Consider the following 22,339-nt stretch of genomic DNA (forward strand, 5'->3'; position numbering starts at 1 on the left):
GGTTCATATGTGAATATTAATTAATCTTGATTTTAAGGGAATTCTCTCTTGTATTAAATATTAATGCAATTATTAAAAAAAAAACTTCATTTGAAAAAAAAATGGTTAGGAGATTTTAAGGAAGCTTCTAAGACTTCTTGTCCTGAATTAGCAGAATTTGATAATGATGTCCATATGGTATGATGATCACCTAGAAAACATGAAAACAATAATCTTGTTTGTTTACTTCCAATGTAAAATTAATTAAGGTTGGATTGGATGAGTATGGTGTTGGGGTATGTGTGTGTTCATGTGGGTCTGCCTTACTTCACTTCCAATAAGAATAACTTTAATCTTTTCTGCCCTAAAATTGAGGGGATAATTTAGATTTTAGAGATCCCTAGGTTCCCCCACTTTAAGTGCATTTCAAGTTCTTGAGGCCAATGTCATGCCTTCTTATCTTTAGTTTTTGTGACCATTGGAGGCATTATTTGGGGGCATGATTATGGGCTTCAATGTTCTCTTTATCAAGCATATCTACTATCACAATATATATTAGAATATATGTTATTGTCAAAATTGTCTACCGAACGACTATGTTTGTTGGCTTTTGATTGAATTGGATTATCAAAGCCCAAGCTCTTGGACAGCATCCATGGGATCTCTCATCCCTTATCATTTTTGGCCCCAAATCACCCATATCTTGCAAAGTATGAGCATTTTCAATGATCATTTGCCATTCACAACACTTGTTTGAAACATACTTTTCCTGCAATAAACATTCTAGTTTCTGCAATATCAAATGATTTGGAAGACAAGAGATTAATGGGCAAAACGCGCACAACTCCTCAATAATTTACTAGTTTCCTATACCAGGAAAAGAACAAGTAAAATGTTCTTAGTACAATCCTAGAGAAAAAAAAAAAAAAAAGATTTCATTCTACAAGGAGGTGGTTAATTTGATTTCAGCTAGTGTCATGTTGGCTCTCACATAGTTTCTACAAGCTGTTAGTAAATTCTGCAACACTAGATTTGCTGAGCTACTTCCACCATTGAAGGAATTCACCTCATTTATTAATTGAATAAAAGAATGCTTTCCAAACCTTTCTGCATTATCCTTGAATAGACGTGACCACGCAGATGTGGAAAACGCCTGCAACTCGGTCACAGGTTGACTGGTGACACAAGAAATAGCAGAAACATAGTCCTCTCTCTCAAGCTTCATGCAAAACCTTTCTTTTACCAGAGCAGGGGGTGGGATACGGTCTGCCCGGGTCAAATGCTTCCAAGTTGTTTCCAGTAGTTCTTCCTGCAAGCAGACAGAATTACACACACAAGAGAACCCCAATTACAAACTTCAATTAAAATACATAAACTACATATGAGATGTCCATCAGGAAGTTCTTTCCCAGAGATCTTGAGCAATCAAAGTCCAAACATGCCAGTAATGATATATATGACTACTGAATCTGCTCACGGTTCATTGTCAAGGGTGCATCTAGTCTCTAGATATTCCATCTAACAGAAATATCCCCCTGGATCTCTTCATGCATCATTCAAGAGCATCCATCGTGTTCATAATCATGAATTTCCTTATGTAACTTTGTTGGAACATTTATAAGAGTATAATACACTAGATATAATTCCGAGAATATTCCATTCAGGTTTATTATATTATTATGGACGCCCATTTTCTTTTTCCGAAGAAGACAGCACTGTGTCTTCATATGCCATAAATATGCACGCTATCATGTTGACAATGGTGTCTAAGCAGTGGCATGCATCAATATATGTAATTTAAGAAAATATAAAGAACAATACCTTTCCAGCTCTACAGGCGTCCAACAACATACTAAGATGGCGCTTTGCATTAAAGTGGTATCCATGGTCAAGCATCCTTCTATAAACATACTCAAATTCATCCCACCTCTTCTCTTTGATGCTTGCATCTAACATCGTGTTGAATGTATAACTATCAGGAATCACTCCAATCGTGCAGTCAGCTTTATTGTTAATATGATTTTCTTCTTCTGACATCTTCTGGAACAGTTCCCTTGCTTCTTCAAACAGTCCTTGGTCTAGATAAGCTTTCAGCAGTATGTTGCAAGTGACAAGATTAGGGGAGCAAAAGTCCTTCATCTGGTCGAAGATGTATACTCCATCATGAATGTTGCCAGCATCCAGACAAGCTTGGATTAAGCCAGTGTATGTTACAACCAGAGGTTTACTAGCAACCTTACATATTTTCTCAACCTGCCAAGATTGATGCAACGACTCATCAGGCCATTTACCATATGTCGTTAATTTTGCATGTCTATCTTCTAGGTTTCTGCTTGTCAATGCATGCGCAAATTTGACTACTTTAACCATTTATTGGTTTCTATCTCAAATTCCACAAAACAATTGGAAGTTTAGCACTCATGAAATAGACAACATATGTGGGGCAAAATGGGTGGACACAATCATGGCTCCTATCTTCCACGGGGAAAACATCACCCGTGCCCCAATGGCCAGTGTCTACCACAACATGCTTAAATTCCACATGCCAAATGAAAAGGAATTCAAATGAGGAAAGCTTAGGTCCACACAATATTATATGCTGCAACTTATGTATTAGGTTGGCAAGTGGACTAGAGAGGGATCACACAGTTAATATGCACATCCAAAGTCCCTCAAGAGGAAACTTTTGCAAGTTGAAATTCAGCTGCACCAAGGGAGTTCCATATTTTCCAAGAAACCTAGTTGGCTCAATTCATTCTCTGTTAAAATTTTGACATCTTTCTCGAGTTTACAGTTTTTAAACATCAACAAATGAACTCAAAAAATTCTGGCTAGAGCCCATGGTAAATTTTTTTTACATTTTTATCAACGGTAACCCAAATATCACGATTCTCCAGAGTTCCTTTGGTTCTTCAAATCATTCAGGTAGTAAAATGAAATACTTATTGAAAGGGCATTACACGCACAAATCAATAAATAGTCCAAATTCTTTGACATCCAAAAAATGAGATACATGATCCATTTTGCCAACCATATGAACTTACACATATACTTGCTTAGTTATTTGGGAGTTTAAACTTTTCTAGCAATGGCACTCTCCAAGCTCGTGACGCTGACAATCAAATAATGTATTCAAAGTACCAGGCTAAAGCATTTTTAAACAAATTCAAGCCAAGTACCTGCACTAGTGCTTCTTTGCACCTTCCAGCACTACAAAGACAGCGAGCAAGGTCATAATAAAGAGCAGCAGAACCTAAAATTCCTTTTCTTTCCATATCTTGAACGGCCACTACAGCCTCATCCACTTTATTCTCTCTCCAAAGAGTATTCACAAGAACTGTATAGAAAAGAAAGTCATTTTAAATATGCACTACAAATAGCATAAACAAAAAAGTTTTGGACAAAACGTACCTTTATACGCCAAAGCATTTGGAATATAAGACTTCCGCAGTTTCCTGAAGAAATCATGAACTAAATTGTACTTGCCACATGCAAGCATCACCTGCACAAGCGGCAACTTAGGAATTACAATTTTATGAAGTGGGAAAGCATGCTATAAAAAAATGACGTAGTGCGTCTATTAGTTTCTTTAAATCTATTGATAATATAACATAAGATCTTTCAAAAAATGCTTCCCAGAGCATGGCGGTTGACTGACAATTGGGGATATCTTATCCAGATTATTCCCTCTTTTTTCTGGAATAAGCAATCACATGAAGGCTGAATTCTATTGCCATTATTAGTTGTGAGGAAGTCCTAAACCAAGTGACAAGGAATCAAGGATTACGGGTACATTATAAAAGTCACAGTGCAAAATTCTGTTGTTTGAGATCCCTCACATTATTACAAGTTGAAAACACAAAAAATAACGAAAGTGGCTTTAAATGTTTAAATCTTGAAACTCTTTAAAAGCTCCCAAATCTAGCAGGCATAGATTTTTACAAGCAAGTTATGCAACAACATAAGCCTCATAGGCAAGAGTTCTCCCAGATCATTTCACCCCAGTTACTAAATAAAATCTTAAAATGTGACTAGTAGTAAGGTCTTGACATTTACAAGGACAGATAAATGGAACAATAAAAAAATCCAAAATGATCAAGCCAAGCAAGGTAGAGGAATTTGTTACCTCCATAACCAGTCCATATGTTGTGGCAGAAGGCTGTTGGCCTTGTTGCTTCAATTGCTGCAGAACCCAAAATGCTCCCTCCCATTGTTTCCGCTGAACACAAGCATTTAGAACCTGCATAGCTAGAATTTAAATATGCATCGAAATAGACCGTGAATAAAAAGAGATGGTCCCTCAATTTATGATGATTGTGGCATATGAATAGTGAAAATAATGTTAAAATTAAAAATTTTGGACTGATTCTGATGCCTAGGAAAAAAGCAAAAGTCTTCTTATGTAACATGTGAAGATTCATTTAACGCCTCGTGGGTTCACCACAAACTATATTACTCACCGCATTGTAGACAACTATGTCAGGTTCCACCTGTGGATTCCAGTTCTCAATTGCACCTGTTTTAAACTTCTTCTTGGGAGGGGACCGCATGATATCAATTACATCAAAAAGTTCCTTAATATAGCCAGCTTGTCCAAGAGTGATAGCAATCGAATGATAAGCAACAGCATCGGGGTATGAGGACATATGTTGCTGAGAGGTAAAAAGAAGGAAATTCAAATGAGATAGTGCAACTTTTCAGTTTCTTGTTTCTCTAAAATAGAGGTGTACAATATGAGAAATGGGTGAGAAAAGTGCAATCTCAATTCTGGCCAATACCTGCATCGCATGAAATACGTTGAGTGCTTCCACAGGTCTCCTTGATTTTCCGAGCACATCAAGTGCAGCTGTGTAAACATGTCTAGATCAAAAGAGGATACATACACCGTCAAATAGTAGCGATGAACAATGGTGCATACTTCTAAAAGCGATCCACAAATGATAAAGCTTTAGGACAGCATGTTATTTATAAAGGGAAAAAAAAAACTAAAATGAAGGAACTCTTTGCTTTGTTGAAAATATATGCATACGTAGGTATTTTGTGAAGATACCTGAGCTTGTTTGATTTGTACCGCTCACGCATTTGAAGCCAGTCAATGACTTGTAACACCCGTCTCCAATTTCCATGTTTACCCAATATCTGGATAACCCTTAATATGGAATGATCGGTAAATCTGATTTTTGCACTTCGCATCATCTTTGAAAACATCCATTCTGGTATATTGATATCTGCACCATTTAACCTGAGAAAATACACTACTTTATCTTGAATCAGGGCATGATGTATATGATTAATGTAATTCTATACAAACACAACGATGAGACTGATATTGGTATGAATGCATGACACATGGGATAGAGGTGTACATGTATGGGAATGTCACCACAAAATGGTGCCCATAATCTGTCTACTCTCCTTCAATCAGCGTTTGAACACTTGCCATATCTAATTAGGAGATGACAGTCCAGTATGTTATATCATATAACATACAAAAAGTCGGACATGAGAACTAAATGACAGATATTATTGCGATAGATAAAATAAATAAAGAAATATTGATTGTAAACAATAAGACGATATTTTTGTGTGTGTAAGGTGCTGTTAAGATGAATTGATTTAACATAAGATATACTATGAGTCTAAGAGGTAAGTAACGCATGGAGCACATACGATTTAGCAAGCTTCTGGATTCTCTCCTCTGCTTCCCTTCGTGAAACACAAGGCTTCTCTGAAACATCATTGAGTTCCCCACAAAATTTGAAAGCAACTCTGTTCATCTCTGAGCCATCCTTGTCATCATCTTCTTGAAGGAAACCTCGACTGCTTCGGGTAAACCTTCCTCTTTTCTGCACCATTTCTTCGTCAGCAACCTGGATGTGATTTTGAGAAAACCTACTGATTTTATTTCTAGTTGGACCAATGTTGTCCCTCTCAAAGGTTTTGCCTTTCTTCGCTGACACCCATGATGTATTTTCATCACGATCAAATTTCACATTTTTGTCAAAAAAACCACCAAGATTGCCTTTCTTCCCTAACACCCATGATGTATTTTCATCACAATCAAATTTCACATTTTTGTCAAAAAAACCACCAAGATTTTCACCACTGTCTCGCACAACACGAGTTTCATGTGCCTTTCGAGTCTGTGAACTCTTACCCATGTAGGAGAATTCTCTTCCGGGGCTCCTTTTCAACCCTGCATCCAAACCATTTTTCCTGACTTCCAATTCATTGTCTGATTCCTCAATTTCTCTATCTTTCTGACCCAATCCAAATTCTCCTTTTCGAGTAGTTACTTCATCACCAATACCAAGCAGCTCATCATGTTTAGAATCTTTGAACACATTTTCTTGCTTTAAAAACCCCTCAAACTTCTTCAGTTTAACATCATCTTCATCCCTCCCTGACATGGGTGCCCTATCTACATCTCTTTCCGCCTGTTTGTCATTTGACTTACTTCCATCTGATTTGTTAGCTCGCCTCTTATCCCTAACACTCCTAATTGTCTCCATAGCCTTCAAATACTCCCCAAAAGACGGCTTAAAGTTCAATTCCTTGTCAAGAACCGTACCACCCACACACCCCTTATCAGAATCTTCTTTCAAAGCTGATTTCATTGATGGAAAATGAGGTCTTCTTAAACAATAAATCCGTAGCTTATCCAAATTCTTCGACTTGAGAGCAACACCGAAAATGGGTCGCCGAGAATTTGAAATCCCATATGAACAAGAAGGTTTCAGACAGTAAGCGGAAGTGGAACACGGACTGCTCTCTAAACAAGAGAAGTACATTTGGGTATTTGTCACTACTATTGACTCCATCTCAAATTACGCCAAATGTGATAATAAACTAAACCCTAAACCAAGTCCCTGATTGAAATCAACAGACTTTCTAGCTCCCTAACAATTGCAAGGCACTTCACAGCACTTGAGCGCTACTGTGCAAGCTTCTCGTTATTTACTAAAATCAAAGGGAACCTAATTTTGAAAGAGAAAATAATCATCAGAGAAAACTCACGAGGGAGTAGTTAACCGGCCGGAAATTCTACGTCAACGCCACCGACAAATTCGAGTGTGCGTCGTTGATAAAGGAGCAGTGGGAGCGTTTGGATATTTGTGCTTTGCTTGAACACTGGGGAGTGGAGGTCCTGGAGGAGGTCCAGGTACGCTCTGTTTGCGGATAGAATTAGGGAAAAGATGACCGGGCGAGATATATCCCTAACTGTAAGGCGGCGTATGAAAATGATATTAAACGTTTGGTACACAAATTATAACTTTTCATACTAGACACCACCATTGTTTCTAATATTATCAATTAGACCCCTTCTCTTCTCGTAAAAATTCTCAATTGATCCTTCCCTGTTTGGGTGAGAATTATTACACAAAAGGGGCATTTACACACATGCACCAAATATTATCTTAGTTAATAGGGAAAATAAAATAATCATGCACTAATTTTGTTGATTTAAACTTATAAACTTTCTTCATAGTTTTGGGCTTCAAATCAAAACTACAAACAAGAACATGAACTTATATCATAAATTTGCATACAAAACCAATACGTAAACTTACAAAATTAAGCAAAGAGACCTAATGAAACTAGAAAATATCATCAATCAAACCAATATAGCTGGCTATGGACCCCAACAGGTCTCAACATAATGTCCCCTAATACATCATATATATCCACCAACAGTAACCACACTACCCCCCAATTGGACTCACTTTGACATGACAAAACCACCACCACCAAAATCACTAGAATCTTGATCCTGTTTTTGTTCTTCATGTGGTGCAACTTTCTTCCTCTTCTTCTTCTCATACCCAATCCCTCTAGCTTTAGCTTGCGTGTCCCTCACTTCCCGCAAATACAACCTCACAGCGCGTGCACCAAACGGGTTAGTCTCTGGATGCCCGCCGTTCTCTTCAAACGCCGCCCTCAGTCGCCCGATCAGAGCGTCGAGGCTACCCCAGGCTTGTTTAAGTGGACAAGGACACGCCGCGGGAGGGTGCGCGTGGCCGAAGAACGGACAAGTCTGGTTGTGGACTTTAGTCTTCCCGAACTGGTCCAAGTACCGCATGAACTCAAGCACGTGTGCTCCACTGCACCGTGAGAGAGCGAGCGGGGGCCTGTGGTTACGCAAGTACTGCCCAAACGTGTTCCAGTCGCGTCGCTTTTGAGACTCGTAGCGGGTCAACGGTGGTGGCGCTGGTGCGGGGAATGGTAAAGGCTGTAAAGCCACATGCTGACTGCGGTGGTTGTTAATTCCTGAACCACCGCTCAAGGCGGCTGCTGCGGCGGCTGCTACTGCTGCTGACATTTTTGAACTGGGTTTTTATTTTCGACAATTGGGTTCTCAACAATTTACAAACTTTTTTTTTGGGAAAAGAAGTAATTGAATCGGTGAGGAAGAAGTAGCAGATGGGAGCTACGGAGGATGAGAATTAGAGAGAGTGTGGAGAGACATGAAAGCTGAAGGAACTAATAAGGTTGAGGAGTGGGGGGTAGAAGGGTCCCATGCAATGGAAAAAAATACCCACCCACATAAGGCAAATGAACGTCATTTCAAAAACGTTATCTATTTCCTTTGTATCTTCTCTAGTGAGTGTCTCTGTCTACATGCTTTTATGGACTTAATTAATTCAATAAAAGGGTGGTCTACAATAAGGATGATGCCATTAATGGGATGTTACTTGTTGCTAATCTTAGCTAAGCAAAGCAAAGCAAAGCATAGTGCAAATTATAAACTTTTGCATCACATCATTACAGTCCATTTGTGTCCTATATCTACTGGACAAAAGCTAATTGGTGTGACTTTAATCAATATATATTTGAAGGGCTTGTCACATTTACTACCAAGAAAAAAAAAACAATGATAAGTGGAGAAGGTAGTGATTGTAAGGAATTGATTAGTCATGTCAATAGAGGTTTTGATTGACTGAGCCCTGAAGACGTTTTGGGTGGTAGGGTCTATATTTATTAGGGTGGTTGTTTTTGCCCAAGTAATGTTACATCTTGTCAAGATGTCAAATCCTTCAGGGTCCTTTCTTTTCTGTGCTGGTTTGGTTTTAGTGGCTCATATTCATCCTATCACATATCACCATACACCACAACACCATATCTAATAAGACTGTTCATTCTCTTGCTAGATTTAGCAGTCACTACTCTTGCACGTGCGAAACCAACTTCCTTTTTTGCAAGCAATCTAATTAAAATAACAATAGTTTAGCTTCAATTGTATGATCTCAATTTACTCCCTCTACACAATTGTGTACTTGATAGTTGCACAGGTGCAACATTCAATTTTCGCAAAGAGTCTCTAGGGTTGAAGTGTACGTGATTCAATGATGGCGAGCATTAGTGTGGAGATATATTTTCCTTGAGATGCTGATTTTCTCCAAACAAACAGAACATTAGTGTGGAGATAAATTATGCATATATCTTGTTTGTTTCTGATTCTATTCATTGTTGGAGCCTTGTACACAAAATTGTTTACCTTATAAGTGTGTTTTGTGTGTACGTAAAAAAAAAAAATTAGAAAAATTGGATAGGATAGGATAGGATCGATCATTAATAGATTGTCATTAGTCAAACTTTGTCCCTTCTCAATTCAAGATTATTGATACCCGTTAATACAAAGAATATGTTCTTGGTTTGGTGGTTGTTAATTGGATGAATGCGTTGTTATGTTCATACAACACATCCAATTTTTGAACATACAAATTTAGCCGTTTCTAAAAGATCAATTTTTTTAATGCAAATGAATCCTTAAACCACATGTTCAATGTTTTGATTCACATTTCTTATCTACCATAAGATTATGACTACTTTTTAAAAAGTAAATGAGCTGGAGACTCGAACTTGGATACCACCAAGTCGTTGAGGGATTGTTGACAAATTATCACTACACACTAATCACTAATGCCATATTCAACTTGCATCTCTTAGTTTCTAACTTCCAAACCAAGCTTTAAGGTTCACTGTTTTATTGTAATGTATCAAAATAGAAAGAAAATCAATTTGAATGTTTGGTAATATCTCATTGCAATGATGGGTAATGAAGTTCATAGAAGTGTTAAAACAAACCCCACACAATGTGTATATATAGCAGATTTTTCATTAAGTTCTTTACATTTTATCCTCAGAGATATCAAAATCCCAAAACAAAATCCTTCCTATGTTTGTCACACAGCCTTTTCAACAGTAGAGGAATAGGGCAAATCAAACCAAAACCACTCTTGGACAAAATGCATGTTCTTTGTTATATAAGGCTTAATGAGATTGTAAGCCATTGCTGCTCATAATATGAATGATATGTTCTTGATCACTTTTTGTTAAGAAGATGAGCAAGATTCCTGAGTTCTTCAAAGGCGTGCATTGTTTCCGAATCAAACCCTCCTGCAAACTGCATCAAACACATCAGAAGTTCACTCTTTTGTGATAAATCCTTAAGCAAAACACACAGTTTTACTTGATCCACTATTTTTATTTTTTTTTCAGATATGTTATCGACCAAATTGAGGTGAAAGATGCAAATTATTTGTTACAAACCTGATGAATTCTGAAAGCAAATCTAACTCCTTGAAGAAGCATATAGTCCAATGCAGGATCTTTCTCCAATGCTGCCTTTGACTGAATTTCAGTTGCTACCCTCTTCACATACTTCTTTGCCAACTTGACTGAGCCAAACTTGATCTGCAAAAAAAATAGTTTCAATTCAGTTGCTCCATGGACGGCATAACGCAATGGCAGCAGAAAAGCATGTCCAAAAGACACAGACATATTGTTTGATAATGTCAGCTATATACATTGTACATTTCCATTTTCAAGAATCCTGTATGTAACAAAAATCAGATACAAAACAAACATTGAATCAATAAAAGCTATAAAGGGTCGTCAGTAGTTAAGCATTGTCTCATGTGTGAGTGAAGAGGTGAACTAGAAGGGAAACAAACTGCAAATAATCATTCCCTTTTCTATGGTTCCATAGTCAGAACCGACCCTGTATGGACGATCTATGATAAACAATGAACATTAAATAAATCAGATAAACATTGAAATTTTGATTGTAAAGCTTACCTTGTTTGTGATTCCATTATCAAGCATCCAATCTGTGGGAATCTGAAATTCCTTGCAATTGCGCATCAAGGACTCTCTTGTTCGGAGAAGATTATAAACAGTCCGTTCCATCCTGGCAGTAGAAAATGCATGTTAGGTTTGTAATCTGCTAATTTCTGCATATTAGAACCCAAATTAGATATTTTCAGCAAAGCAACACAACAAGTTCTTACTTTTCAGACAAGGAAACCATTTTCTTCAATGCAATGTCACAAGGCATTCTAGGATCATCCTTGTAACAAGAAACTTCAGACTCCAACTTTTTGAGATCGCTATATGCAAATGCTGCCTCTCGCAATGTGTCAGCTTTCTTTTCTGGCCATTCAAAGTGCTTTAGAACTGCTCTTTCATCCACCTTCAGAAAATAAAATTAAGAAAAGGTAAAAACAATGTGGACAGTGCAATATCAGCCTCATTGGAAATTTCAATCGATAATCCGATACTAATTTCAATTGAGTAAAGAAATTTAAAACACATAATGTTCCTCCCAGAAGGTTCTGAAACCCAATCGACTAGTAACCATTCACTAGAGGATGGACAGTTGAAGATTTCAAGATTTAACAACTCGAAGTCAATGGTTAAGTTATTAAGGGTAAGCAGGAACAACTTACAAGAAAGCAAAGTTCATCATCAAGCCACTTCACGAATGCCACGACTTCTTCAATGTTCTGATAAACAGCATTATTCACCTCCCTTATCAATGACTTCACAAATTCTCCTTGAGTTTCAACATCTGCCTTTATCTGCAATAAAATTATGGTTCATTCAGAACATGAAATCGATGATCGCGCTAGAGCTTAGTGAAGTACAAAATCTCTCTATTTTTCTAACTTCAATGGCTGAGAGATAGTGAAAACTTTCTTTCTTTCTTCTTTTGATTTGAATGAAAAAGATATCTAGCAACAAAAGAACACACCCTCCTAGTATACTCAAGAATTCAGGCTTTCATTTACTTTTCTCCTGTAACAGTAATCAAATTCATATGAAAAACAATTTCAAGGTGGAGTGAGTTTTAGTTAGAATATTCTAGCCACAGTAATAAGCTGGACTTCAAAGGAAGGATAGAAGCCTACTTACAGCTAGTAAATGTGATGATCGGTTTTCAATTTCCCCAATCATGCTGCTACGGACATTTGCAACATCAGATGCATCACAAACTGCTCCACTGGAAGCCTCCTTTCTGGAGTCCCTCTTCATAAGTGAATGGTAGAACTCAACCACTTGTGGTGCTCGCTGCACCTTTCCTGTTGTGCTTCTGATTGAGAACTTCGGAGGAACTGGTGGGGGAGGTGGAGGGGGTGGTGGGGGTGGAACTTGACTTAAAACATCATCTTTAGGTTCCGCAGAAATAGAGCATGAGGGTCTTGGAGGAGGATTCGGAACACGCAAGGCCCTTCTCTCGACTTCTGGAGATGAAGGGATTTTATTCATTTCATGGAAGTCTACAAAAAACTCATTCCTTTGAGCAGTACCCAACTCATATTTTGAAGAACTCATAGGCTCTACTTCATTCTCCATATCCCTTGCACACACAAAACCATCTGATTGCCTTCTTTTGTAGAGTGCCAACTCTTCAATCCTACATTTGGATGCACTTATTGAATGTCTCCTTCTGGGACTTCTCCCTTCTTCTGAATAGCGCCATGTTTCATCTATTATTTTGTCTGAGCATTCTGAATTTGTCAAATGCTCATCTGTAATGGGCCATTTTTTTAACTTCTTTATCATATACATTCGCTTTGCACTACCACATTCTAAGTAGTCTTTACTTGGGCAAGAGGATGAGCTAATAGACTCGACACTCCTCTCGACTGCACGGGGACTGCTGATCACGTCAGGATTTGTTGTTGAACTTGAATTGCTCAACTCGTGTCTTAAACATGAATTTACCCACCTAAGGTAGGCAAGTTCCTCAACCTCATTCATCCGGTTCATCTGTAGACCTTCAACTTGTTTACATAAGTCCTTGTTTGTGTCCCGAAGTAAGGATGCCTCAGCTTTAATCTTTGCCACAATCTCACTCTAATGAAGCATTGAAGTAAGGAAACATATTAGATAATCAAATTGAACAATGCAAAACCTTACCAATTCAAGACTTGAAGAACTTAACAGAAATCAATATCTAAACTTCGCTTCATTAATCAGAGAAGTTGGTAAATTTGGATTTTAAGAAAGGAAAAAAAGAAGATCATTAGGGCTGAATTTTCTTAGTTTCTGCAGTATTCTCTGTGTTCAGGAAGAACATAAGCAATGATTGAAACAATAAATCAATGAATTCTACCGTGATAAGCTAAAGACATACCTCAGAAGCCTTTGCAAGAGAAGCCACTTGAGACTCCATTGAAGAAAGCCTGCAAGCTAGATCCCTCCTCTGCATCTGTAGCTCCTTGTTCAACCTCCTCAACTCCACGACTTCCATCTCAAGATCCCTCGACGAAGATGGCACTCCAACATCTTCGTTCTTCTCTGAAATTGTTGCTAATTCCGACAGTTGCTCACACAGGCTCGTCTTCTCAGATTCCAACACCCCAAGTTTCTTAACCAGGCCATCAATCTCTGTTTTCTTATCTTCAAGCTCCCTCTCAAGATTCCTTGTACAACCAGAAAACTCTGCTTGCAGCTTAAACTCCCTCTCTTTCGACTCCTGAAGCAGGCTCCTAAGCTGGTCTAACTCTACAAACAAATCACGGGTTCCTGAACTCTGTCTCCGATTATTGCTGTGAAACCCTTGTGGGTGGACTTGTGTTGAAGTGACTGAGCAAGATAAGTCACCAACGAGTGACCGCTTGACACGAGATTGGGAAACCGCAGACGGGTTCCTCTGCTTCGGATTAGCCACATCCGAACCCGAAAGAGGCAGCTTCTTCCTTGTAATTGTGGTCGTTTTCTTGTCTGCAGAGAAGCCTCTCACAATGTTTGATCCCCAAGAGGACCGCGGCTTCGATTCTTTTGAAGAGTTGTTGTTGTTGTTGCATTTGGGTGCCTGATTTTGATCGGCGAATTTCGATGGTTTTGCTTTGTACTCCGTAGTGTGTTCTTCTCTCATTGTCTTGAATTGCTGCTAAAATCTTTGTTTCATACGCAGACAGAATAGTGTGATTTAGGCCAAGAGAGGAGAGTTTTGAGTTTTGAAATTTTGAAGTGGAGCTGATCGAGCTTTGAACAAATTCTCTGTTTCCGAGATCCACTGAGAAAGAAGTAGCAAGAAAAGTTGCAGGATTTCTTTATTACAATTTGAATTTTCGAATTTTGAATCCGCTTTTGTTACTCATCAAAAACAGTGCGAGGGAGGGCGTCCCAACGGTCGGATTCTGTGCCCCGGGCCCACATCCTTGTTTTAGAACTAGAAGCAATAGTTGAATATATATATACATAAATTATATTTCTAAAACATATGAAAAAAATTGTGTGCATAAAATATTTTCTTTATGGACATCAAATAAAAGCTAATGAAATGGACTACACATATTGCAATGGCAATTAATTTTAGTTTGGTAGGGGTGGACGATGAGATGAGATGACAACATTATCCCTCATTGTCTCCCATTGATGGAAGTGATCTAAGTGCAAAATCCTCCACCACTAAAAACTACTAGCTACTAAAATAATCAAACCATTTCATTAGGCAACAACTGAATTTTTTTTAACACTAGATAACCTAATCAAGCAAATATATGCATAATATGTGATAAAATATAATAATGACTCTTGTGATTTAAATACTAAGTTCTACCATAAGCTTTACTAATCAAAAGGAAATTGTATGTTTTCGAATATACAATCAAAGCAAAATTCGAAAGGGTCACCAACAATCTGCAAAATGAGCAAAAGTTGACGATCAAATACCTTAGACACGTGAAGTGCTAGCTAAAGGATCTCTGTCCATTAGTGATAGATGTGATGACAAAAAGATTAATGCAATGAAAGTCTATGAATGTTGAATGAGTGAAAGGATTCCTTTGACGATGACAGACTTGAGCTTAAATGATGTCTTGGGGGGACGCGTGTCTTTGCTCTGGTTTAGGATGTCTTTAGAGAGATAATGCTTCAATCTGGATTATATGACATGACAATGATGATGGTGGGGCAATTTGAATTCTCATTCTTGAGCACTTGTAACGGTATCATTTTGTTGGATCATGAATATTGTTTTTTGTTAAATTTATTGGGTCATTCATCAAAATGTGGGCACAACAATGCCACTTTAGTGGTTATGTTTCGTTGGACCAAGCAAATAAAAATTTAGGTAATGTATGGGTTCACTTTTGAAGAAAATTTTTTATCCTACTCTACGATCCAAGCAAGCAAAAATACAGGATTAGGTCATTGCAATTGCTTATAATTCACTATAATAAATGAATGTCAATTATAAAATATAAAAAAATTCAACGTAAAAGTGTAAAAGCAACGCATAGTTTTCATCAATCATATTAGAAGGTTAAAATCCCTACATTTTCAAAATTCTCTCTCGGATTTCTCTCATCGACCTCCTGAAGAATTTGGAGATTGCCATTCGAACGCATTCATCGGTGAATTCCAAATCCAGCTTTCCAGATCTTTTGTACGTCTTCGTTCCTTAATTTGATATGTTTTACATTTTTGATGGCTGCACAAAATGGCCTTAAATCTACGATTTCTGAGGCTTTGACCTGGTATAAATGTACCCTTTTCGTGTAATCATTGAAAGCTGTTACCTTTCAATGTTTCTGTGATTGGGTTTGTCGTAATCAATCTATTATCCTTGACATTCTGTTTATTTGCTTGGAAAGTTGAGAATTTGCAAATATTGTCATCATATGTTTTCTAGATATTGGGTTTTGAATAAGCGAATCCTATGAATTATGATAAGTCAAAAGTGTGTGCCTCGCACTAGTTTGATCTCTTTGTTCTTCACTTTTGGATTGACTTACCGGGAAATTCTGTATTCTCCATGACCCACCAGGAGTGTTCCTTAATTCCTTTTTGCCTGAACATTGGCAGATATACTATCTCTCTTCCCAGACAATTGGCTGCTTAGATTTTATCTATATATTCCTTATTAACCGCTAATTTGGGTAATTTTTTGATCAATATAGCGTTCTTTGTAGTCTACAGAGGTTTATTGGGGTTTCCAGCATTATTGATGATGCTGGAGTACTTTTGAGTTCAAGAACTCAAGTTGGGTTCTGTTTTGGCTGGTCCTTAGGATTGCTTTTGCTGAACAGGAATCTCTCTTTTGGGCTCACGTTCTTCAGACTACTTTGTTGATGTACAGTTATTGAATGATTGTGGGTTCTTTGAAGAGCAATGAGCCATTCACTTGACCTTGGGAGAGCTGCCTCAGGTATGGTTGTAATACATTGAGTTGATGCTAATTATAAGGATTGACATGGGAATTTGAGAATTCTCATCTGCAAGAGTATTTTTTTTAGTAGTTTTGTTAATATATCTTGTTAAATTAGTGCACACTACTCCAAAGAGTGTGAATTTGGCATGTCTGATTGATTTCATTTTATAGAAGTTCCATGCTTCATAGCTGAACCTAGGCCATTGCCTTTCTACAATTAGCCGGTGATGTCCTCTTGTATGCTTTGGGTGCGTTTGAAGCCACTTGCAAGTCTCTTTGTCAATTTTTTTTTTAGAAAAAGCCATTCTTTTTTGTCATTTTTTTTACAGTCTTTCTTTCTCTCTCTTTTTTTCCCCATGTAAAATTTCACTACATGCTCCTCCCCATTTTTTTTTTTCTTCTTCTTCTTCTTCTTCTTCTTGTTGGGGCTTAAATAATGTGTCAAATCATGTGACTCTATTTCTCATATTGAAATCTCATTTTTCTTATTGAAATGAGTTTCCTTTCTTCTTGTGTAGGTAAAAGGAGGTTAAAAGATTTATTGCTTCAAAGTGATAATCGAAAGTGTGCCGATTGTGGTGCTCCAGATCCTAAATGGGCGTAAGTACATAGTATATTGTTGTACAGTGGTCATTTTGTACTGAGTAGCTGTAGAATATGTAGACTTGTAGAACCTGTGTTTATAACCACCTTGAAATTAACTATGCTTTAATACATACATAAGATTCAAAAGGAGAGAGAAATGCATAGTCAACGTAGACAATTTCCATCAGCAACTGAATTTCAAATTACCTATTTCAATCCTCACTAATGATAATGTGTGTAAATGTATCTGTTTGTACGAGACCTTGAACTTGTGAGTAAATCTCCAACTAGTGAAGGGATTTAGGGAACCATAAGTTTCATTTTGACTTCCTTCATTTTATGGTGCGATGCCAAGGTATTAAGAATTAATTAACTACTGCATTTCAGGTCAGCAAATATCGGAGTCTTTATATGCTTGAAATGTTGTGGTGTGCACAGAAGCCTTGGTACACATATTTCAAAGGTAAGTTCTCAGTTGTTGTCGCTTCAATTTTCTTCTTCTTTTTCATGATGGAAATCATGCAAAAATGGGGCTCAATGATATAGTTGCACGGGTATAACCTAAAGGTCACAAGTTCAATTCGTGAAAACAACCTCTCCATATATTATGTGGAGGTAAGGTCTATGACTCTACGTACATCTTGTATGTCCCCAACCCCGCAAACTAGTGGAGCCTTGTGCACAGTAGTTGTTTACCTTTATGATGTAAATCATGCCTGGTTGGGAAGAATATAATAGTTGTTCTGTAACATATATGTTGCCACCCTGCTTATTGTATAAGTGAAAATACTTCACACAGGACTTATGTAAAGGAAGAAAAATCTTATGAAAGCGTATATTTCTTTCTTTTTAAACCCTGATTTATGAGATACTTCGGGGTTGTTTTTTCATAAATAAAAATGGTCATTTTATTTAGTTCTCTCTCTTCCAAGTTCCAACTAACCTTTTCTTTTAATACTATTCACCAATTAGCATGGGTACGAGATACTGAATTGGTGCAATACATATAACAAAGGAAGGTAAAGTTCACATAGCTACAACTACAATTTGATTGAAATTCTTGAACCTTGAAGTCCCTCAAAGGCAACAGAAAAGAGTATTTGATCCAGTGTACACGAAAGCAATTAGTGGCCTTTCGTAAATACGTTTTCTGAGCCTTTGGCCTTTGCTTTTGAAATGCTTTAAGTAGTTATGCCAATCTTATACCTTTGTTGCCTTTTCTTTGTCCGAATTTGTTCTGTTGGCTTAACTTTTGAGAACTGATACCGAATTTTCTCATCTGTAAGTGAATGCCGTAAATGGAAACCCATGGATAATATTAATGGAAAAGTAGCTTCGCAGAAACCTAGAGTTCATGGGTTCTATTTTTGTAAATAGCCTCTCCACATTGAGGTGGTTATGCCACATGTACCTTCTCTGCCCCCAAGCCCTCCTCCACTGTAGGAACCTTGTGTAACGGAGTTCTTTACTTTTACCGTTAGTGTTTCTGTCTTTGGTGTCTTTTGATTAGTAAAATGATGACAGCATACATAAGAGATTGAATTCCGTATACATAAGTTATTGAATTCCGTATACATAAGTTATTGAATTCCGTCTTTCTTGATGAAGTTCAACATTCTTGTAACTTTTAGGCCTTTTGTATGCTTATAGTCCCTGGCATCATCAACAAATTCCTGTTGATTTTTCACAAGATTTTGTTATTCTGCTCTTAAATGGACTGCTAATGTGCGATTTTGTTCGATCTTTCATTTTTTTTTTCATTAGCTACGTGCATTAAATTCTTCTCATTCATGAACGACATTGGTACGGAATATCTAGGTTTTATCTGTGACATTGGATGAATGGTCCGACGAGGAAGTTGATTCCATGATGGAAGTTGGAGGAAATTCGTCTGCTAATTCAATATATGAGGCTTTTATACCTGAAGGATTCAGAAAGCCTGGACCAGATTCAGGTCATGATGAGCGTACAAAATTCATCAGGTTAGACAAGATGGAGAATTCCGTAGAGAATGCCTGTGTTTATTTTTATGTCCGTGACTCTTTTTCTATGCTAGTGATACTATATAATTTCTGGGTAATCTGTGATTATAATGATACTATTTTTAATTTCCGGGTATTCTGTGATTATATGTTTGTTGGTGATTTAGCTGATTGATTCTGAAAGACGTACCAAAACTAACTGAGTTGGTGCCTGACAGTTGACTGTCATACCATTTTTTTCATGTTTTTACTCACTTGCTCTTGCAATCGAATTTGTGTTTCCATTTGAAGAATACATACTACTACTCTAATAATATAGTTTGGATCATCTATGTATCGGTAGGACCTTGAAGCTGATTATCAGTTATCATCAAATGGGGTGTTGGAACTGAATTAATTTTAAATTCCTTTCATCCAGGGCCAAGTATGAGCTTCAAGAATTTCTGAAACCCAGCTTGAGGATAACATCAGGAAAGAGTGTTTCGCTCCAATCAAGTGTTTCCAGAAAGATAATTGATAGTTTCCGTTCACAGTCAACGCAATCGAAGTCAAACTCGGTAAAAAATTTTGTGCTCCTTAGTAAAAAAATTCCTGCTGTTGGCAATGGTAATGTGTTGATTGATTAGACAAATTTGCATGCTCATGGAGCAGATGCTCATAGTGGACTTGATTTTTTTTTTCCCGACAATGCATAGCTTTTCCTGGGATCATGCTATTGTGCATGTTCAGGGCTGGTTCGTGTTTAGTAGTTTGCTTGAATTGTGCCATACTCAGCATGAGATGTTTTTCTCTGGCTATTTTTGTTCTAATGTCAGTAAATTCAGTCCATTTGATATTGAAAGTGGTAATAGGAAGGCATGGTGGAATTCATTGGGTTGTTGAAGGTCAAAGTGATTAGAGGCATAAATCTAGCGATCAGAGATATGATGACGAGTGATCCTTATGTTGTTCTGAATCTTGGGCAGCAGGTTCGTTGCTCTCTTTTCAATTGTACGGGCTTACTGTTATCAAATGGCTTGTAGTTGGATTGGACCTTTTTTCCTTTTCGCTTCTACTTTTTTGGCAGTTCATATTTCTTCGGTTTATTCTGGTCACATATCTACTGCTAAGATTTTTATTGAGCTAATGAAGTACAGTGCTCCACTCATATGACACTATTTCTATTGATATGAATACTGTTGTTGTCATTAGACTGTCCAGACGACTATCATCAAGAGCAACTTGAATCCAATCTGGAATGAGGAACTCATGCTCTCTGTTCCTCAGGATTTTGGGCCCGTAAAGTTGGTGAGTTTGTCTTTCCCATCACTTTTCCGACATTATGTGTAAATTCTCTTTATGTCCAGTTACATATGCAATTCTTCCATAGACAAATCTCCTCCCCAGATTACTTATCTGAGTGATCAAAGTAGTAATATCTAGGTAAGTAGATGGCTTGGGACACTCAGAACAAATTGTAACGGTCAATTCATCTCTTGCCATTCCATTTTGCAGAAAGTGTTTGATTACGATACATTTTCAGCGGATGACATAATGGGAGAAGCAGAGATCGATATCCAGCCCCTGATAACGTCAGCCATGGCATTCGGGGATCCAGAAATGTTCGGAGACATGCAAATCGGGAAATGGCTGAAATCACACGACAATGCCCTAAAAGAAGACAGCATCATCAACATCGCCCATGGAAAGGTGAAACAAGAAGTGTCAATCAAACTCCAGAATGTAGAATCCGGAGATATAGATCTTGAACTTGAGTGGCTTGCTCTTGACCAATAGGTATACATTGCTGTTTTTGTTTGTCATTTATCCTTCTATGACAATTGTACTATCTATTAAGTTAATATCTCACACCATTTTCTCTCTTCTTCTTTTTTCCTTCATTTTTCTCATTTGCATTTATTCATTTTTTAAAATTTCTTTTTCTCTCATGTAATTACTAATTAGCACCCCATTAGAGAGAGATTTAAATCTCTCTCGAGGATAAAAAAAAAAACTCTTATTGTCAAGAATGTCAGAATTACTAGAAAATGAGCAAACCCAATAGATATTTGGATTGGCAGCCACAGGAATCCTCTCTCCCTTCCATTTCCATGGAAGGTATTATTATTATTTATTATATTTAGGTGTTTAGCATGAAACATCGACCACTGGTTCAGAAACTATAGCCTGGTGCGGTTACTTTGCACTGGTGTTTAGCCACCGCGAAATGAAATACTCTGAACTTGACAAGCCAGGGGTGCATGTTGGTGTGGTAGAGCCACAAATAAGTGCAGATGGTGAAGTTGTTTCAATGGATTATATGAATCCTCTTATCTCTTTATAAATTCTGTTGAGACATAAACAAGTTTCTTATTTTGTTTTGTTTTCAATCTCTGTTTTCTGCTGGAACTGTATACGCATGGCTACTAGTTTGTTGGGCACAGATGGGTCTCACTCTCACACGTAATAACTATTTTTTTTAATAATAATATGATATGGATATGGTAGGTAGCTTCTGTGAGATTAGTAGGGACGCCATATCAGTAGCAACCATTCTTTTCATTGTCTATACTCTAAAAAAAAACAAAGAAAGAAAGATATACAGTCAATATATATATATAATAATTCTCCTATGTGAACCAAAAGTGTGAACCAATTTTGTGAATTTCAAATCTAATGGTTGTAATAAAACAAAACAAAAGTGGGAACCATAAATTTTCCGTCGGACCCGTCACATATATGATTGAAAAGTAGGTTCATACTTTTGGTTCACATAGAGAATTATTATATATATATATATATAGTATTTCACATCAGTTAATACTAAAAAGTAATAATTTTCCATTTTTTGTGCATTATTTCAAAACCCAGAAAAACTTGCAAAATTGTGGTGGATGATCCTATCATAAATATATATCAACAGACAGAATACATAAAAAGTATTAATTATTTGAAACACTACCTTTATAAATGCTACTTATTAATTTCCCTTCTTTTTGGGTCATGATGATATAATTGGAACAAAAATGGATAAAAAACAAACAAACTATGATTTTATTAATTAGTTAAAGAGTCTCTGCCATGCAAAGTTGAGCTGGATTTAATCATGACTAGTTAGACTACCACTACGAAAATTAAATATTTTGAAAGGGACTCGTGACTCTCGTTGTATATCATTATTCCATTTCGAAAGGTTCTCATTTAAAGTAATATTCTTTGTGGTCATGTGTTGAGTTTTAATTAAACTTATTCTATTTTCAGATGAGAAATTTATGTGCACACAAATCTAACGACCCAAGTTTCGACATATATAAAATATCTGGTTGTCATTCACGACTTCACGGTTAAAAAAAAACTACTATTGGTCATG

The 22,339-nt window shown here is 37.1% G+C and overlaps 4 protein-coding genes across 7 annotated transcripts; 1 reads left to right on the forward strand and 3 right to left on the reverse strand.

Moving 5' to 3' along the window:
* Positions 1-782: 782 nt before the first annotated feature.
* On the reverse strand, positions 783-7,154 carry LOC120006355 (pentatricopeptide repeat-containing protein At1g30610, chloroplastic). Its single transcript, XM_038856373.1, has 9 exons — positions 5,650-7,154; positions 5,030-5,221; positions 4,758-4,839; positions 4,440-4,631; positions 4,106-4,219; positions 3,391-3,481; positions 3,159-3,316; positions 1,801-2,232; positions 783-1,288 (listed from the first exon to the last, which is right to left on the reverse strand). The coding sequence occupies exons 1-9, from the start codon at positions 6,798-6,800 to the stop codon at positions 920-922; spliced, it is 2,781 nt and encodes a 926-aa protein (XP_038712301.1). The 5' UTR covers positions 6,801-7,154; the 3' UTR covers positions 783-919.
* A 340-nt stretch (positions 7,155-7,494) lies between these two features.
* Positions 7,495-8,489, reverse strand: LOC120006706 (protein G1-like1). Its single transcript, XM_038856840.1, has one exon. It carries the CDS (start codon positions 8,297-8,299, stop codon positions 7,700-7,702), a length of 600 nt encoding a protein of 199 aa, XP_038712768.1. The 5' UTR covers positions 8,300-8,489; the 3' UTR covers positions 7,495-7,699.
* Positions 8,490-10,052: 1,563 nt separating this feature from the next.
* LOC120006705 (protein CHUP1, chloroplastic-like) lies at positions 10,053-14,301 on the reverse strand. The gene is made up of 7 exons (XM_038856839.1): positions 13,400-14,301; positions 12,175-13,119; positions 11,709-11,840; positions 11,271-11,452; positions 11,059-11,170; positions 10,531-10,674; positions 10,053-10,384 (listed from the first exon to the last, which is right to left on the reverse strand). The coding sequence occupies exons 1-7, from the start codon at positions 14,141-14,143 to the stop codon at positions 10,304-10,306; spliced, it is 2,340 nt and encodes a 779-aa protein (XP_038712767.1). The 5' UTR covers positions 14,144-14,301; the 3' UTR covers positions 10,053-10,303.
* A 1,207-nt stretch (positions 14,302-15,508) lies between these two features.
* LOC120005142 (ADP-ribosylation factor GTPase-activating protein AGD12-like) lies at positions 15,509-20,870 on the forward strand. 4 transcript variants are annotated; one of them, XM_038854614.1, is made up of 9 exons: positions 15,509-15,658; positions 16,302-16,420; positions 16,942-17,023; positions 17,396-17,471; positions 18,827-18,990; positions 19,409-19,547; positions 19,842-19,958; positions 20,182-20,277; positions 20,485-20,870. In XM_038854614.1, exons 2-9 carry the CDS (start codon positions 16,384-16,386, stop codon positions 20,764-20,766), a joined length of 993 nt encoding a protein of 330 aa, XP_038710542.1. In that variant the 5' UTR covers positions 15,509-15,658; positions 16,302-16,383; the 3' UTR covers positions 20,767-20,870. The 4 variants fall into 4 exon arrangements, with proteins under 4 accessions (XP_038710542.1, XP_038710545.1, XP_038710544.1 ...); XM_038854617.1 differs by having other exon boundaries at positions 15,533-15,658; positions 16,352-16,420; XM_038854616.1 differs by having other exon boundaries at positions 15,562-15,626.
* The last annotated feature ends 1,469 nt before the right edge of the window (positions 20,871-22,339 follow it).

Source organism: Tripterygium wilfordii, chromosome 9 (genome assembly GCF_013401445.1).
Source record: "Tripterygium wilfordii isolate XIE 37 chromosome 9, ASM1340144v1, whole genome shotgun sequence".
NCBI lineage: Eukaryota > Viridiplantae > Streptophyta > Magnoliopsida > Celastrales > Celastraceae > Tripterygium > Tripterygium wilfordii.

Excerpts from the sequence above, each read along its gene's own strand:
- LOC120006355 (XM_038856373.1), bottom strand. The coding sequence starts at position 6,800 with ATGGAGTCAATAGTAGTGACAAATACCCAAATGTACTTCTCTTGTTTA. Across the intron at positions 3,482-4,105 it reads CATATGGACTGGTTATGGAG|GTGATGCTTGCATGTGGCAA; the intron begins GTAACAAATTCC and ends CCGCTTGTGCAG. Across the intron at positions 2,233-3,158 it reads GCAAAGAAGCACTAGTGCAG|GTTGAGAAAATATGTAAGGT; the intron begins GTACTTGGCTTG and ends CAATCTTGGCAG.
- LOC120006706 (XM_038856840.1), bottom strand. The coding sequence starts at position 8,299 with ATGTCAGCAGCAGTAGCAGCCGCCGCAGCAGCCGCCTTGAGCGGTGGT.
- LOC120006705 (XM_038856839.1), bottom strand. The coding sequence starts at position 14,143 with ATGAGAGAAGAACACACTACGGAGTACAAAGCAAAACCATCGAAATTC. Across the intron at positions 11,841-12,174 it reads GATCATCACATTTACTAGCT|ATAAAGGCAGATGTTGAAAC; the intron begins GTAAGTAGGCTT and ends ATTTTATTGCAG. Across the intron at positions 11,453-11,708 it reads ATGATGAACTTTGCTTTCTT|GTGGATGAAAGAGCAGTTCT; the intron begins GTAAGTTGTTCC and ends TATTTTCTGAAG.
- LOC120005142 (XM_038854614.1), top strand. The coding sequence starts at position 16,384 with ATGAGCCATTCACTTGACCTTGGGAGAGCTGCCTCAG. Across the intron at positions 16,421-16,941 it reads CCTTGGGAGAGCTGCCTCAG|GTAAAAGGAGGTTAAAAGAT; the intron begins GTATGGTTGTAA and ends CTTCTTGTGTAG. Across the intron at positions 18,991-19,408 it reads GAGCGTACAAAATTCATCAG|GGCCAAGTATGAGCTTCAAG; the intron begins GTTAGACAAGAT and ends CCTTTCATCCAG.